The sequence below is a fragment of the Drosophila montana genome, unplaced genomic scaffold (assembly GCF_035044405.1).
Source record: "Drosophila montana isolate Dmon_TW-CO22-7 unplaced genomic scaffold, ASM3504440v1 contig_2127_1, whole genome shotgun sequence".
NCBI lineage: Eukaryota > Metazoa > Arthropoda > Insecta > Diptera > Drosophilidae > Drosophila > Drosophila montana.
In genome coordinates, this window is record NW_026997035.1 from 484,410 (window position 1) to 501,501 (window position 17,092).

At 34.1% G+C, this 17,092-nt stretch overlaps 2 protein-coding genes across 2 annotated transcripts; one reads left to right on the top strand and one right to left on the bottom strand.

The window, feature by feature from the left end:
* Nucleotides 1-43: 43 nt before the first annotated feature.
* LOC135427061 (general odorant-binding protein 56d-like) lies at nt 44-650 on the bottom strand. The gene is made up of 2 exons (XM_064680486.1): nt 515-650; nt 44-452 (listed from the first exon to the last, which is right to left on the bottom strand). Exons 1-2 carry the CDS (start codon nt 566-568, stop codon nt 114-116), a joined length of 393 nt encoding a protein of 130 aa, XP_064536556.1. The 5' UTR covers nt 569-650; the 3' UTR covers nt 44-113.
* Nucleotides 651-16,110: 15,460 nt separating this feature from the next.
* On the top strand, nt 16,111-16,841 carry LOC135427093 (general odorant-binding protein 56d-like). The gene is made up of 2 exons (XM_064680518.1): nt 16,111-16,260; nt 16,326-16,841. The coding sequence occupies exons 1-2, from the start codon at nt 16,210-16,212 to the stop codon at nt 16,671-16,673; spliced, it is 399 nt and encodes a 132-aa protein (XP_064536588.1). The 5' UTR covers nt 16,111-16,209; the 3' UTR covers nt 16,674-16,841.
* The last annotated feature ends 251 nt before the right edge of the window (nt 16,842-17,092 follow it).

Sequence of the window (17,092 nt, forward strand, 5' to 3'; positions counted from 1 at the left end):
CTAAGAAGACTTGAGCTAGTTACCAAAGCGAATAGTTTGGAAATTATTTATGATGTTCTTAAAGCTTTATTTATGGGAAACTCAAGCGCCCAAAAATGTTACAGAATAGGGTTTTAGGGAAAAGCGCGATTCTTATAGAAGCATTGGTAGATCTGGAATCCTGTGTCGCACTTGTTCGCACCCTTGATGGAATCACAGGCGCTCAGAGCGGCCTTTACTTGATCAGCTCCGGCAACGTCTGTCAGCTTTTGCTGTACCACAGCGGGCATAAGCTGACCATCGACTATGAAGCCGGCCTTTTCCAAGAAACAGTTGGCAAAACACTTTATCCTCTCATCGGTATCCTCAAAGTTGCCATTGCGCAGTGCCATTGCCTGGTCCTTGGTGTTGCCCTCCTGCTGGGTGCATTCATTGGCATGTTGCCGAATTATTGCCTTGTGCTCCTCAGTTACCTGCGTCGATTGACAGAATCGTCAGGGCTTACGCGTCAATTAACATTAACTCTGATACTCACATCAGCTGCCAGAGCCACAGTCACCAAGCCGAGCAAAGCTATTATGAATTTCATTTTAATCGAATATGTTTTATATTTTATATATGGTGTATATAGTTTATGCTCGCAGCTTTTTGGTATTCGTTCTGTTGACTGGGCTTACGCTGCGCTCCACTTTTATATGATTTTTGCAGTTATTATTCGAGTTGTTTTTATTCGTTCAAAAAACTTTTAATGCAATTGCTGCATTTTTTTTAAGTTTATCTTTTATCAATGTAATTGTAATAATGATGATGATTTTTAATGTATTTTTTTGTATTTTTTGTATTAATTGTTTCCTGAAACTAAACTACTCTGCATTGTAAATAATTCTAGTTTTTTTTTCTATATCCATTAATTTGTTTACTCGAATACAAAAAATTAAATTTTCAAAGCGGGAGGATGAATGTTGAAATTGACTGTAGAACGCGGCACTGGGTTCAATTCTTTGAGGGCGATGTTTGATATAAAATGAGAAAGTAAGAATAAGAACTAATGCCTTTTAGGCATTTGCCTTACGGTTTTGCAGATATGTGAGAAAAGTGAAGCTCATTAATGTTATGTTTGATGATAATATAATCGTAAACAAAATATTTTGCCTCACAAATCCCTACTTTTCGACCGATCGTTCCTATGGCTGCTATATGATATAGGATAGGATTTTGCATGTATGTAAGGAGCATAGTCAGGTCACTATATCTAGATAAACAATGGAGTTATCCAAACAAGAACCTTCTTTCCCATGGCAGCTATATGATATAGATGTTCGATCCTTTATCTACAAGCATATTGCATATTCTTAATCAATGTCTAACTGTTAAAATTATATATCAAAATTTCTTGTTCCATTGATATCATATATCGCTTATTATTAAGTATACAGGAATACATTTTTAATTATATAAAATGCATTTCGAATTTATTATACATTTTAAATGGTCAAAAAAATGTGGTATACGTATGCCTAACTATCTTTAAAAGTGTATATTGATCGGGTAAATAACAAAACTGATATTTGAAAATAAAGTTAAGTATAAGTGAGTATGAATAGGGCTACCTTATACCTCTCTTCAGGGCATCTTCCAATTGCAGAGACTTGACAGAGGAAGTTTCTACAAGATTTTACAGGTCATTGTCAAATATTTGGTACACGTATACATGAAGATATTATATAACTTTCATTAAAAGTGCATAATAATCGGGTGAACAATATTTAAGAATATTTGTTTTTATTTGTTGTAGGAGAACAACAGTTTAGCTTCTGCAAGCAGCTAAGTGAATGTGTTTAGGGCTACTCTAGACCTGTCTGCAGAGTATCATCTAGTAGGATAGTCTCTCGATAGGTACCTGTCTGCAGAGCATCTTCTTATTGCATAGCTTGACTGAAGAAGTTGGTCTAGTTTCCAAATTTTGTGTACGTTTTAAATGGACGTCAAACAAATTTGGTAGCTAAATATATTATAAACCTATCATTAAAAGTAAATACTAATCAGTAAGCAATAGGGATGATATTTAAGAATATATTATTAGTTGGAAGATAATATGAGTCTAAGTGAATGTGTCTAGACATGTCTGCAGATCATCTTCTAGTAGGATAGTCTCTCGACAGACACCTGTCTACAGGGCATCTTTCAATTGGATAGTCCTTCGACTGGCACCTGTCTGCAGGGCATATTCTAGTTGCAAAGTCCCTCGACAGACAGCTAACTACAACTTTCTCTTGAAAAATTGGCCAAAAATCCAGGCTAATCATGCGACCTAGTTGCCAAAGCTCCAATGAGATTGCTTTAAATTTGTTTGCCTTGGTCAGCAGCTACTTATGCCTATGCCCACGTCCGCCCAACCGTTCACCATATATATTCTGTATATATATATTTGGGTCACATTAGATCGCATGCGGCTGATAACATTAAGCAGGCATTTTCTTCATTTGGCCATGTTTACTTGCTCAAATGAATGATGAGCTTTCTCTCTCTGTGTGGGTGTGTGTGTGTGTGTGTGTGCATGTGTGTTGTCTAAACATTTTTATGATTCAGGGTTAGAGATGGAGGATATGCTGCTGTCATTCAGCCGGGCTTTACATAATCTACACTGCTCAAGGAGCAGCAGCCTTTCAGCAATTAGTTTTCCACATCCAATGTGCCAGGCTGATAAGTAGCCAAGTTGTGCAAAGAACGTTTGCTTTTGGGCCCCCAACTGATGGGTTGATTGACAAGCGCGTGACAAGTGGGTTGCGGTTCAGTTGGGCCTGCCAAAGGCAGCACAAATTTAATGGCATATAAGCAAAATATTGCTAGACCAGCGCATATATATTAGTTTTAAAGTTAATGTGCCTAGAATATATACATAGAATAATATACACCTAGGCTGAAAAGCCTCTGTATAATATGTTAAAATATTTGCATGCTGATAAGAAATGTATGCATGTTATCATTTCTAAATTGTTACGAAATTAAATGAGTTTTTCACACACAATCATAAAGCATTAAATATACATATATGTATATACACATAATTTCTATGGTAGATTGAAACACAGGGGCGTTGTTGAAAGCCAGCTAGTGGGGGGCGCAAATGTAATTAAAAAACTTTGCAACCGCATCAACATAAATGTATGGCGTATGGCATAAAATTCTGTGCATTTGACAATTTTCGGTTGGCAAAAAGTTGACATTTTCTCCCTGTGTGTGTGTGTGTGTGTGTGTGTGGGCGTCACAAAAACCGCTAAAACGTTGGGCGTGACGCATTGTATTTTTCCAGCTTGAAGCTAAATTAAATGAGTGAAAAGTTATTATTGTTCATAAACAAATGTTGGCTGCTATTCATCGATGAGCGGGCGGTCATTAAATGTGTTAAATGCTTTTACGAGCAACCATCCCCCCCTCTCAGCGCCCCTTCCACTCCCACTATTTTATTTATTTTTGTTGCTTTTTTGAGGTGGCGCGCAATTTCATTTATTTTAATTGAAGTGCACGGCAGCCCTTTTTGAGCCATTGCTGTGGCCATAAAGTGTGTCCGAAAACAGTTAAAGCGCTCAGGGCATGTGCGCGACCGGCAGATACCCTGTAGAAGTATAGAGGAGCCAAAGCACAGCTTAGTAGATTTTATTTAATATTTAAATGGGATATTTATTCTGATTTGTTGGGGGAACCAGTTATACTTTATTTATTTATTTTTAAAAAAATTTTTATAAATTGTCGACAAGGCAAGTTTCAGCCAAAGCACATAATACTGTTAAGTAGAATCTATCTTTATTCATATAAAATACATTCTTATTCCCGAGTTCACGTAATTGATCTTGCCAACATTAACTAAATAAAGAGCTCAAATCGTCTTACTTATACAATCGCAACAACTTCTCTATACCCTATTTTAATCACTTCTATAGCGTATTAAAAAACAGACATTTCAATTTAATTGCATTTAAATCGCAGGCCCAAAACACGAGCCCAAACACCTTAATAGGCCATTAAGGTCCAGAGACCAGCTACCTGCCGTCCTGCAATGGCAAGCAAAAAGGTTTAGTTGCAATATGTGCTGGTAATAAACATTAAAAGTTCGTTCATTTAATTTCTAATGGCAGCTACATAAATATCTCTAAAGGTAAATTTAATCAATTATATGGCTCTCCATTGCATTATTGATAAGAGGTATAAAAAATGTGCCTGAACTGAAATTCATCCCATTCAGCCCAGCTAAGTCTCCCTTTAAAAAGCCACATATATAAATTATGCGCTGTATATATATTTAGTTTTCTCCGCAGTCATATAGCCACACCCACTCGACTGGAAACAAAGCGGCGCCAGTATCTCAGCGCCATTCCCGCGCACCCCTAAAGAGCGCTCCATAATTTTCCATTAGCTTTATTATATACTCATTTGCGCAAATGTCTTATATCATTGTTATTAGTAAATCTTAGGCCTATGATTATTGCTTTCCTATGTGTGTGAGTGGCTGTGTGTGTGTGTGTTTATGTTTATGTGTGTCTTCGATAAGCTCCCTCAAAAACAGCTTCATCAGAGACTATTCCATTGGGGATATGGCGCCAGGTTGTTGAACTCTGTGGCCATGTTTTTGGGGTCAGTTGGCAAAATACGTGGATAGTTCAGCTAACAAAATGGAGCCGCGAAATGATAAAGCGAATGCCTTATTAGGGGTTGCTTTGTACCCGAGCCAGTACATTGGATTGTATTTTCTTATAACGAGAAGCTCCTAAATAAATTTATTACCATCAAAAGACCAAGTAGTAAAGTATTATAATCTAATCCTTTTTTTATTCTAACATTTAATAATAATAATAATAACATAAGAAAAAATTTATAATATCATTTAATAATAAACAATATAATAATAATGAATAATATAATATATAGTATTAAATAATTATATAATAGTTTAAAGATAAATCACGTAATATATGCTAATAAATAATTACAAAATTTTTTAAATAATTAAAATGTATATAATTGTAATAATGATTAATAGTATTTATTCATTAACTGCATAATCATTTATAGCTTAAGCCTTTAACACTTAACAATCAATTAGCATAAACTCTACCCACTTGAGAGAATAATATTAAAAATTACAATGAATATTAAGTGCACACTTTGATTTAATTTTTCTTAGAACTTTTAAGTCCGCGCTTAAATGAACAAAACTGTTTAGCATAGTGCTTGAAAGCCCAAGCTTTCTATGGGAGAACCAACTAAAAATTCACTTAATTCTAGCTACTGAGACTTGACTAATGCCCGCTTTTCAAGAGCTGGAACAATACCTTAAAGCCATTCCCAACCGGTTGGCCCCAGAGTTCAGATGCAAATGTTTTAAGTTTGGGTGGTGAATTTTGTGCACAGTCATTTCGTAGGTGAAACTCGATTTAATTAATTTAATGACTGATATTTGCATATTTTTGCAGCTTTCAACAAATTAAAATACACGTGACAAAAACTTAACGCACAGAACTCTTCTGTCTGTGTGTGTGTATCCGTCTGTGTTTGCTTCCTTTTTGTTAAATAAATAATATACTCATTTGTTGCACTTCGAAAGAAGAACGAATGGCAACTATCGCTGTGGCGAATGTTGAATACCCTAGCAGTCATAATTATTATGCTTCTTGTAGAAATGTCAAATGCAGGAAATATATCTTGGTTAGAGTATTTATTTATTTTATTGTATAAATAACAAAACCTTATCTTACAAACATCAAAAAGTAAGCTGTTTTCCAGTACACCAAGAACCCAATGAATACATTGCTCTTTCGAAGGTTCAACTTGCTTAGAATTGTAAGGGTTAAGCATCAACACAGCTGGCATATCAGAGTCTATTTTGTGTATATTTTACCTTGCTTCAAATATATTTCTATCAAAACCTTAAGCAGATTGCATGAAAGAACGCAAACTCCTGCTCTCTGCTTTAATTAGCTAGTTAAAATGCCTTTTTGCAGTGCTTCACATCAGTTGCAGTCATTAGCTTTAATTAGATGAACTTATAAATTAGCTGTTAATGGAAATAAGCTATAAGAATTTTTGCTATTATTTTTAGTATTATTATATTATAGTTTATTTCAGCGATGGATTTCAGCTGGCTTTCTATAGCTGCCGAGAATTATTCATAATCCGCATAGCTTATCATAAATTCCAAGCATAACTCAAAGCAGAAATGTTGCTCGTCGAGCCAAAAATAAAAGAGGAAGAGCAGCAAATGAATACCAAACCAAAATGCGCATTGTTTTGGCCCCTCGATTAGCCTCTGCTCTTTCCCCAACAAAACAGAGCTACCCAGCCCGCAGGCATTGCAGTTACAACCATTTTTGATTGCATTAGATGGCATAATAAATAATTCTTTTTTTTGGTTGGGTTTTCTTTTGCAAATCGATGTCTTGTGGGAACGTAAATAGAATATTTTATGCAATTTATTCTGATCAGCATTGAAGTGCCTAAATTTTCTCAGGGTGTTGCTAATGCACTCGTGCGTTCCATGCAATGAAAATTATTATCAAAAACGGTTGCTTCACAGCCTCTAGAACAATGAGAAAAAACAACAACACAAGACAAATTTGGGTGTGAATAAAGCTATATATTATTATATTTAACACAATTTATGACTGGGGTTGAAAATATTGGAAAAATATAATATTTTAAATTTTATTTATATGAATTTTAAAATAAACTTTTAAGAAAATTTTAAAAATATATGAGAATTACTCCTCTTAAAATAGTTGCTAAGGGTGATTTATGGCACAATACCTTGTGAACTATATGCTTTTGCATAAGCTATATATCAAACGCTTTTTATCTTTAAGTAAAGATATAAAAATATTTAATATTTTTCGGAAATTTTATTAATGAGGTAATGAACAATTACTTCACTATATACTTTAATTTATTTATTTTCTAAAAAATTTGTTTATTGTGCTAAGACAGACTACAATTAATCCGAGTTAAAAAATAAAATTATTAATTTGAACATATCTTACGAAATTAATTCAATAAAACTTTATTAATATTTAAATTAAGCACATAAACTACTTCAAATAAATAACCAATCGACAGCTATGTAAAAAGTATTAATTTGGTCAAGTCTCATTTTGTTTAGAGTATTTATTTACTTATTTATTTCAATGCACATAAAAACCAACAGCCCTTAGCAAATGGGAATATTTTAGCTATGCGGCAAGTAAGCGTTTTGCTTCTACCCAAAACTAATTCCCACAAATAGAGTATCGAGTATTCCCTCCATACGCACCTGCGTCGCCTTTCAGCTTTTTTCCTGTATTTGCGACAAAATAAAACGCATTTACTGCTCCGCTCATTACACACTAAAAAGGCAATCGAGCATCAAATTACAAAGCAAATAAAATGCAAATAGCTTTTCTTTCCACTTTTCTGAGATAATATTTTTTTCTGTGCATATATATTTATATATTTGTATACTCTATTAGTTAGAGTATTATTATTTAATGAGCAAGTTGGTAGCGCATTTTAAACAACTTTTTCTATATTTGTATTAGATAAATAATATAAATGATTTTATCTGCTCGTTAAACTGTGTTGACTTTAAGTTAAACCATATATAATATAATATATAATATATATAGAAAACATCACGAGATTAGATTACTATATCAAATAACAATCATAGGAATGAACGATCAATAATGTAAAACAAATAATATAATATTTTTTTCATTAATATATTATTGTAAAACGTGCTTGAAGGATTTTCAGTCGAGCATCTTATTAAAACTTGATTTTAACCGGTGGAAAACTCAATTAGTTTGTTAATAGTTAATAAATAATCAATAGTATTGTTGGACTAATAAAACTATTATAGTTGGCTTCTATTATTAACCCCTTTAATTATTCCACTCAGATCATTAAATTGTACACCTATTTTTCATTTCTTTATTTTGCTTTAATTCTTGGTTCTATATCTGAATGTAAAACTGATTGTCCTGACTGACTGATTAACTATCTGACTGACCTGACTGACCGTCCGGTTACGACTGACTGACTGAGTGACTAACTGACTGATTGACTCATTGATTGACTGACTCACTGATTAATGATCAACGCACAGCCAAAACCTTAAGAGCTAAGAAGCTGATCAAAGACTTAATGAACGAGAGTTTACTTTTCGGCTTTTAGGCTTCTCCCCACGAGACTTTCATGTGTAGAAACCGTTGATTTCAAGTTTTGGTTCTTTATGCGATGGACTTTAAATATATTTTCAAACAGACATAGAGTTAAAGATAGAAAGTGCAGATTTATATTATTCACGGGAGGGAACTGGATAAAAATGTTATACCTAAAATGCTGAGCACAAAATTTGCCACGGACAAGGCCGGGGAATGTCCGCTAGTATATTATATTGAATCACATTCAACCTATTCCTTTATATTTATATAATATAAATATTTTGTGTTTATTATTTTATATTTTATTATTTTCAACAACAAGAGTATTCAAAGTGCGCCATGGCATAGTTTGTATGTATATTTCTGTGTTGTTGTTTTTTTCCGTGCTGTGTGAACGTTGTCAGCTCCCAATTTCATGGGGCTGACCACGAGCGCTGTGCCTTGTAATTGCTAAGCTCTGGATTAAACAATTTCCACATTTAACATGGCGCATCTTTAACCTTTGCTACAATAAATTTTTGGGGTTTTTTCTTCTTCTTCTCCTGTGTGCAGAGTGGGCTTAATTTTTGGCATTGTGATAAGAATTTTTAGCGACGCAGTCACTTTGTGGAGGGGAATGGGGGACTTTGGCTTTTACGAGCGGGCGCAAAAGACGCATATTCCGGTTCAGGTTGTGCTGCTTGTTGTGTCTCTAATTAGATGCTTTGCCTAATTAGTTGGTTTTATGTGAGGGCTCTTTATGCGTTTGGCTTACCTTTTTTAGATGATATGACCCCAGCCGAACTCTTCATATCGCAGCAGTGTAGGTTCCATGTCGATATTCTCGCATATAAGTGCCAGGGAGAATGTTATAAACTTTAACGTTTATTAAAAAATTCCATGCACAAGCACAATATCCACAAGGACCATGACAATAATGTGAGCCAAAGCAGCGCATTTTCTGCTGATTTTCCTCACCCTACCCACCCCCTGCCGTCATTCAACCTTCCATATCGAGCTGCAAAGCGCTCTCTATCTCTTAGATTTTTCAATTTCTTACAAAACGGTTACTGCATTCCTTCACCTGACTGTCTCTGATGCGTTGTATAAAGAAAAAAGGAAAAGCGGGAGACAACAAAAAGGAAAACCTTGCTAAACGAGAAAAAACTGTTCACAGTTCCATATGAAGTGGCCGTAACTGGCGTTTCTTGAGGGTCTGAGGTTGGCTCTCCTGAAGTTCTGGAACTAAACTGAACTGAACCGAACTTGTCACAAAAGAATTCATTTTGTCGCGTTTGGAATTTCGCCCCGGCAGTTGGGCAAAAATATGCGTTGTGCTGCTTTTGCGTTGGGCATTGCCTTTCCTTCCTTCTTTCCTAAAACATTTTCCCGTATTTTGTTTTGTTTTTTTTTTTTGGAATTCAATAAATATTGCTAAAACACTCCGCAATCGACTTTGGGAAAACCAAATCAACAGCATTTTCACATAATTTTCTGTATTTTTTTTTTCAATTCTTTTCTTCTGCTATTTTTATACGCATATTTTGTGACCCTTTTTAGTGTCCCCTCAGGGCTGTGAGTCCTTGGCTGTATTTTATGACGCGTTTTGTTACCAAAACGAAAATTGTTGGTAATATGAGCACATTTAATTGCCTAATTGTTTTGTTTTTGGCATTTTATTGCAATGCGGCGGCCACTTTTTTACGACCGCACGCATTTTTTTTTATGACTTAATTACTTAAATGCGTTTTATTTTGCATGCGGTTATAATCGTAAACAAATTATAGAAGTGGAAATTATGATATCTCTCTCCGGACCTAGACGCTCACATTTTATGGGCTCCGATGAGATTTTTATCAGACCCAGCGGAATGTTAAGGAGCTTAAATATATATAAATAAAAATGTATTTCTATAAAAAAATTATGATTAAATAAAAAACATAACAAGTTGGCGGGCTCTACTTGGGAATGCCCGACTAGGGATACCATAAACCTTCTTCTAACTCTCTCTTCTTTTTTCTTCTTCTCTCTTCTCTTCTCTGCTCTTCTCTTCCAATCCCAAAGCAGCTCTAGCTTTTCTCATATAAAATGAGAGATACTGGATCTGTATATACTATTTTGGAATCTACATGTCCAATTTTGTGTCTCTAGCGCTTGAAATTTGATCAAAAAACAGGGTTTCCAAATCGATTTGTATCGATTGTTTGAAAACGGGAAAAGTTATCGATCATCGGAAACAAACTCGCACTGCGCGGGCACTAGGTGGATCTACGTGCATGTCTCCAGCTCTTAGAGGTTCTGGGAGTGATGCGTTCATACATACGGATGGATACGAAAGGACGGAAAGACAGACAGCTGAACAAATGAGACAGGCGGACAGACAGACGAACAGGAAGACAAACGGACGGACATGGCTAGACCGACTCGGCTATTGATACTGATAAAGAATATAAGTACTAAATGCGGTCGGAGATGCCTCCTTTTGCCTGTTACATACCCATTTTACCCATTTTCAATAGGTTCAGGGTATAAATAGCTATATAAATGTATAAAAAAGTTTTAGTTTAATATAACAATTTTACAAATTACAAATTATGCGAAGGGTGCTTTAAAACGCTTCTTGGTAGCATAGCTTGCTTTTTTTTTAAACTATTTCCCAAAATTAAAGGTATTCTATTTAAATAAGATCTAGTGCGATTAAAGCCTCCCACTTCAAAGCACATTTTATCTTTGCATCGGCAAAGGTTGTGTGCCGAACCCAGCCCAGCCCAGGCCAGCCCTTCATTATAATTTAAATTAACTGAATTTGCTTTATTTGATTTGGCTGCTTTAGTGTTTCAGTGGTTTTCCGGCCCATTTGCTGACTTTGGTACATATTTTCGCTCTAATTGCGTGGCCCAAAACTGAGCTGGCTGTGAGATAAGCCTTTTGCATGGCTCCATGGACGAGCACGAGTTGCCGATGCTGGGACCATTTTGAATTTATTAGCCAGTGGGTCGAGCTACGCATTTGACCCAAGCGACTATGCTGCCTACCAGCAAACATTTTGAGGTTGTGGATTTTAGCCTAAGAGATTTTTTTCATTTTTTGTGAAATTAATGCGGCAAACACTAATTAATTGCGCAGGTGTTGCAGCTGTTTTAGCTGCTGTTCTTTGTTGTTGTTGCACGGGATAAGCCTAATTGAATTTCGGTAGGCTTTTGTCCGGCGCAGAGAGCAAGGCCTCTTGCCCCAATACAACGTGACAGTAATAAATGATATATCGGCCATGCGGTTATTAAAGTCTTGCCTTTCCAATCATTTTACTTAATTTATAATTTTTAAACATTTTACTTTGAATTTAAGAAATAATGTAGAAAATGTATTAAAGTAATTTTTTGCTGATTAATTTTTGTGAAATATTATTGTTTAAAGCTTTAATTTATTAATAATAATACATTTTCATTGACAATAATTTTTTATTTATCTTAAAGACCATCTTCTCGAATAACTTTTAAAATGTATGATAAACATATCTTTCAGAGAAGCGATATGTTATGATATTATCTAATACCAGCTCACATAAGGAACAACTTAGTTTTTACTATTTGATTATTTGTTAGTATTTATATTGCGCTTAGTTTGATGGCCATAATTAACTTTATGATTCTTTAGTTTTATAATTGGTTTCTACATTTATTTTTTTAATTTTCATAGTTAATAAATTTACTTGCATGACTCGCCATAAAAAACACATAAAATTTGCATATGACTGCGAATACTTAGCATAGCTTTAGCTTTAAGCACATTTCGGGCAGCAGCGGGACGGGTTCAGGGTTCAGCCTGAGGTTGAGTATGTGTGTGTGTGTGTGAGTGTGTGTGTGTTTGGTTGGGTCTCTTGGGCCGTATATTCTTTGGTCATATCGCATTATAATGTCAACGTAATGTTGTCGTCAAATAGTTTTTCGCGTGACATTTGCATTTCAGTTTAGCTTGACATCCCGAGTCGCGTCCCGGCCCTCGCCCGGGTCCAATGACATTTCATTAGCTCGTAGGACCTTCCCACTCCCTGCCTCTGCCCCTCCCACCCCATCTCTTTCTCCCAGTCGCCCTTTTTGCCCCTGGCTTTGTAGTGTAACGTGTGCCATTGTTTTCATAGTCGTTTTATGCGCTGTTTATATTTTTATGTCATGCCACATAGTATTTAATATAGTTTATATATATATTATATAAGGTACACGGCGCTATTAGTCCCCACCCCTGGTACTAACAGTCTATCATGTCTACAATAAAAGAATTTTATTATTTTCTTATATGAAGTTATAAAACGAGCGCCATTTCCATATTTTTTCTTTACTTTTTTTGTCTAGTGAAGTTTTGTTTTTGCCATTTATACCCTGTTTTCAATCGGAAAATAGCTGTTTGCTGTAGCAACCAATTTCTTTATGTGAACATTTATCTTGCGATATGTTGTGTAGATTGTTTTGGCCATGCTCTTGTAGGTAAGAAACAATTTAATTTCACTTAAATTTTGATAAAGTTAATTATTCCCTTCTTTCAGGAGTAATTTCTTATTATTAAACTAGAGATTTATTAAGTAAGTTATGTTATATTATTTAATAATTTATAATAATAATATTATTATTAATAATAATAATAATTTCAATAATAATAATAATTTCAATAATAATACAAATAATAATCAGAATAATAATAAAATAAATGATAATACAAATTATAATAAGAATAATAATATTGATAATAATTATAATATATAGTAATTAAATAATAAAATAAAATTACGCTTCTCTTAAATACATTTTTACCATATATCTTAGTTGTTTTTCGAGAAGAGTTTTTCAAGATAAATGTAAAGTTGAAGTCAATAAAAAATATTATTATTCATTTACTTTTCGAATGTAAAATTGGATATTTATAATTTCAAGAACTCAACTTCATAGAAAAAGAGTATCGCCCAGTCGTTAACTTTTCACTGCAATATTATTTGTTTATTTTTATTTTGGCTACTTAAGTCACAGGTCTTGGGTTTTTTGTTGGTGCTGGGGCGCGCGTTTCGTGTTTGTCGTTATTATTGTCTATAAATCTATGGCAGTTACAGCAACAACACGTTGACATTATGAATTTATTACTATTTAAATATTTTATATTTGTTATGGCCCTGGCAGGCGACGATGGCACCCAATAAGCGTTGCCAGAGTTCTGGCATTTTCTCTCTCTATTTTCATTTTTGTTGGCTGTTTTTCTTCTTTTTTTGCTTTTGGGTGGCGTGCGTAACTATTTATGAGTTTGGCTGGGTAAGTTTTGTGCCACAGTTAGAGGTAGTTTGAGTAGGTCATGAATTATCGATGCTGTCAGCAGTAAATATTTGTAATATATGCGATATACTGTTATTTGTTGCACGAGCTCTACAGGCAAATTATCCAAACTAAAGAAACTAAACAACAACTTTGACGCTTTCTCTTACCGACACTCCCAAGTCACATTGTCTAATGAGTCAAATGGATTTTTTAAGTGCCCAAATGTGGCTATCAAGTGCCCTTAGATTTTGTGGCTTTTGGCAAACCGGTTTCAGTATTTGGACTTTGGCTTTGTATTTATATTGTTTTTTATTTATTTGGTTAATTGAGGTAGTTCTGTTTGCGGACTTTGGTACCAGACTCTTTGTCACTGTGCTCCGAATTGAGTTCAATCAGAGATAGCGTTCGCCCGGGGCTTATTATAAATCTATTAGAAAACCGGTCTGTTTTTTATACACAGACATATAACAAAACTGAAGATTGCTTGCCTGATATCTATCGCATCTCGTTTACTGTGACTTAATTATGGAAATGTACCAAGATACGTAGGCAAGGCTCCGAGGCTGATACGATAATTATTGGTTAATTAAGTGTACATGGACTTATTGTTTATTTAACATATATTAACGGAAGATCTCAATGATGCCGCAGAGTCATAGCTAGCAGCTTGATATAGTACATCAGAAAAGCTTGAACGGCAATTAGAAATACATTTTTTGCAGGTTAATCTCAGTAATTATAATAACTAGAGACAGGTCAGTTGATGTAATTGTAATATTTTAAAATAAAATCTAAGTATTTTAAAAATTTCCGCGTTATCGGAAATTATTTACAGGTGTTAAATCAGAGCGGCTTATTAAGAAAGGTTAACCTCTGGTATTGTAATAACTATAGAAAGTACAATTGTTTTAATTGAAAATTTTTAAAATTAAATCAAAGTATTTTGAAAATGTTTTTCTTCTCGCCAATTATTTGCAGGTGTTAATTAAGAAATGCCAATTGTTATGTATATGCACATATATTAAGTACATAAAGATAGCTAAAGTAAATGGAGTGAAGGTTTGTTTAAATTAATCTGCATATATTATACTTTTAATTCGAAAGTTTTCGACGACAGCTTTCAATATTTTTCAAAAGTAACTTGTATATTTGAGTAGTTATCGATAGCTCACAATAGCGTTTGATAGTTATCGATTTGAAATAGTTTTCAATATTATTCAATATTATTTTCAATATTATTTAATGGTGAGCAGCATATTTTAATGGTTATTGATATAACTATCGATATGTTTATACAGCTATCGATTTGGAATACAATCAGTACTTGCTCAACATATTATATAAGGGTTTATCACTAACCAAATAACATATAACATAACATATATGTTATTTGGCTAGTGGGTTTATCTAGGTACTGGAAATATTTTACTTAGCTTTAACTTACCTTATTTGGTTATTTAAGAATATGCCTAATTGAATTTAAAAGTCTTCAATTAACTATTTAAGAAATTATATGCGTGTAAATTTAGGTACAGGATTTTATTTAGCCTAGCAACTAAAACATTTTATTTTGTTATTTAAAAATTTAATAAAAAAAACTACATTTGTGTTATTTAGAGATTTAATAAGTTTTTTTAATAGGCCTAATTTAATTAAAAATAAAAAAAGTTTTAAGAAATTATATAAAAATGAATCTTAATTTTTAACGACAGCTTTCTATAATTTTCAATAGTGAATAGCAGTGTTCAATAGTTATCGATAGATAATGATAGTGTTTGATGGTTGTCGATTTGTTATACTTCCAGTACGTGCTCAAACAATTATATTAAAGTAAATCTAGTTCGTGGATATTGTTACCAAGCATTTAAAACCTTTTGCTTTGTTATTTAAAAGAGGCTTAATTTTATTTGAAAATCTGTAATTATTTTTAGAAGTTTTTTAAAAGCAAATCTGAATCTGCAGGGTATATTTTAGCAACCACTTAAAATCTTTTATATTGTGATTTAAAAATAGGCTTAATTTAATTACAAAAACTATAATTTTCATATTTAGTATAGAAATTATTTTTTAAAAATACGCCAATCCGTATTTTGTTTTTGTTTACGCGCTGTGCACAATTATTTCTCATTAGGCAGTCTGATTGGGCGAATTAGCCCTGAGTAATGGGTACATATTTAATACAAAAAAAAAGAAGAGATACGAAAACTTGCTGCATCGCCGCACTCAACGGCACTTAAAAAACAACTCAAAAAACTTACAAATTAACATTAATGTTAATTTTACAAATTGCAAAAAGCAATTAGCAGCTGAGCGCCGGGTTCGTAATGCCAAACAACAACAAAGGCAACACAATAAACCTGGGTAAATCACTCGATGCAATAATTGTAAAGGTCGTCAGATAACAATACGTTAAGTTTAATAAAATTAAAGATCTTAACAGTTGGCAACAAATTGTGCTGGTGGGCGGGGTAAGAACATGACACATAGAACGAGTAGCCGACAGACGCCGAGCATCATTAAAAAATCGCGAGTTAAATAAACTACTTCTAAAAATACCTTTTTTTTAACTTTTGAATCGTTTGTATGAGTGTGATCAGTCAGCTATAAAAAAGAGAGAGCGAGAGAGGGAGAGAGAGAAAAAACAATAACAAATAAAGCCGATGCGAAACGTGGGCAAAGTTCATCAAGTAAAATGATATAAAAGCGTATCGCACAATGAATCAAACAAACAGTTCGAAAGTTCAGACACAACGTAATACACCATGAAATTTTTAATTGTTCTCGTCGCCTGTGTGGCTCTGACAGTTGCCCATGTAAGTGCCACAAATATATCAAAGTATATTTCATTTCTATAGCTCTATATCCCAACTCCATATAGGAGCTGCAGCTAACGGACGAGCAGAAGGCCAAGGCAAAGGCCAATGGTGCTGCCTGCGCTGAACAGGAGGGCATCACCAAGGAGCAGGCTCATGCTTTGCGCCAGGGCAACTTCGACAATGCCGATGCCAAGGTCAAGTGCTTTGCCAACTGCTTCCTAGAGAAGACCGGCTTCATGGCCGATGGCCAGATCAAGCCCGATGTGGTCCTAGAGAAGCTCGGCCCGATCGTTGGCGTTGACAAGGTCAAGGCTGCCCAGGAAAAGTGCGACTCCCTGAAGGGCGCCGATAAGTGCGATACCGCCTTCCAGGTCTACCAGTGCTACTATAAGAATCATGCTGAGATCTAAGTCCAGACCCACAAACGGTATTAACAAACTAAAAGCATCTGTGAATTGTCAGCAATAAATTGTCGACCTATCCAAAAAATAATTGTTATGTGTAAATACATGTATTAAAGAACAAATTTACATAAATATAAAAACTTCAGTGCTTCGCTAAAGCAAATCAAAATTTAATTTAACCCGTTTTTATTTTTATTTTATTGATTTTGAAGGATACTTTTCAGAAAAATAAAAGTTTAAAGTTGTCAATTTATGTTTTGGTATTTAAAAATTATGATCTTCATATTTGTTTCGATAATTTCGATGGCATTCACAAATAATATTAAAAGTGTCGCAATCGGTAGTTTTTGTATCCCAAATGCTTAAAAAGATCGAATATGTCGAATTTTCAATGTCTTCGGAAAATATCATTAAGAAGAGTTAAC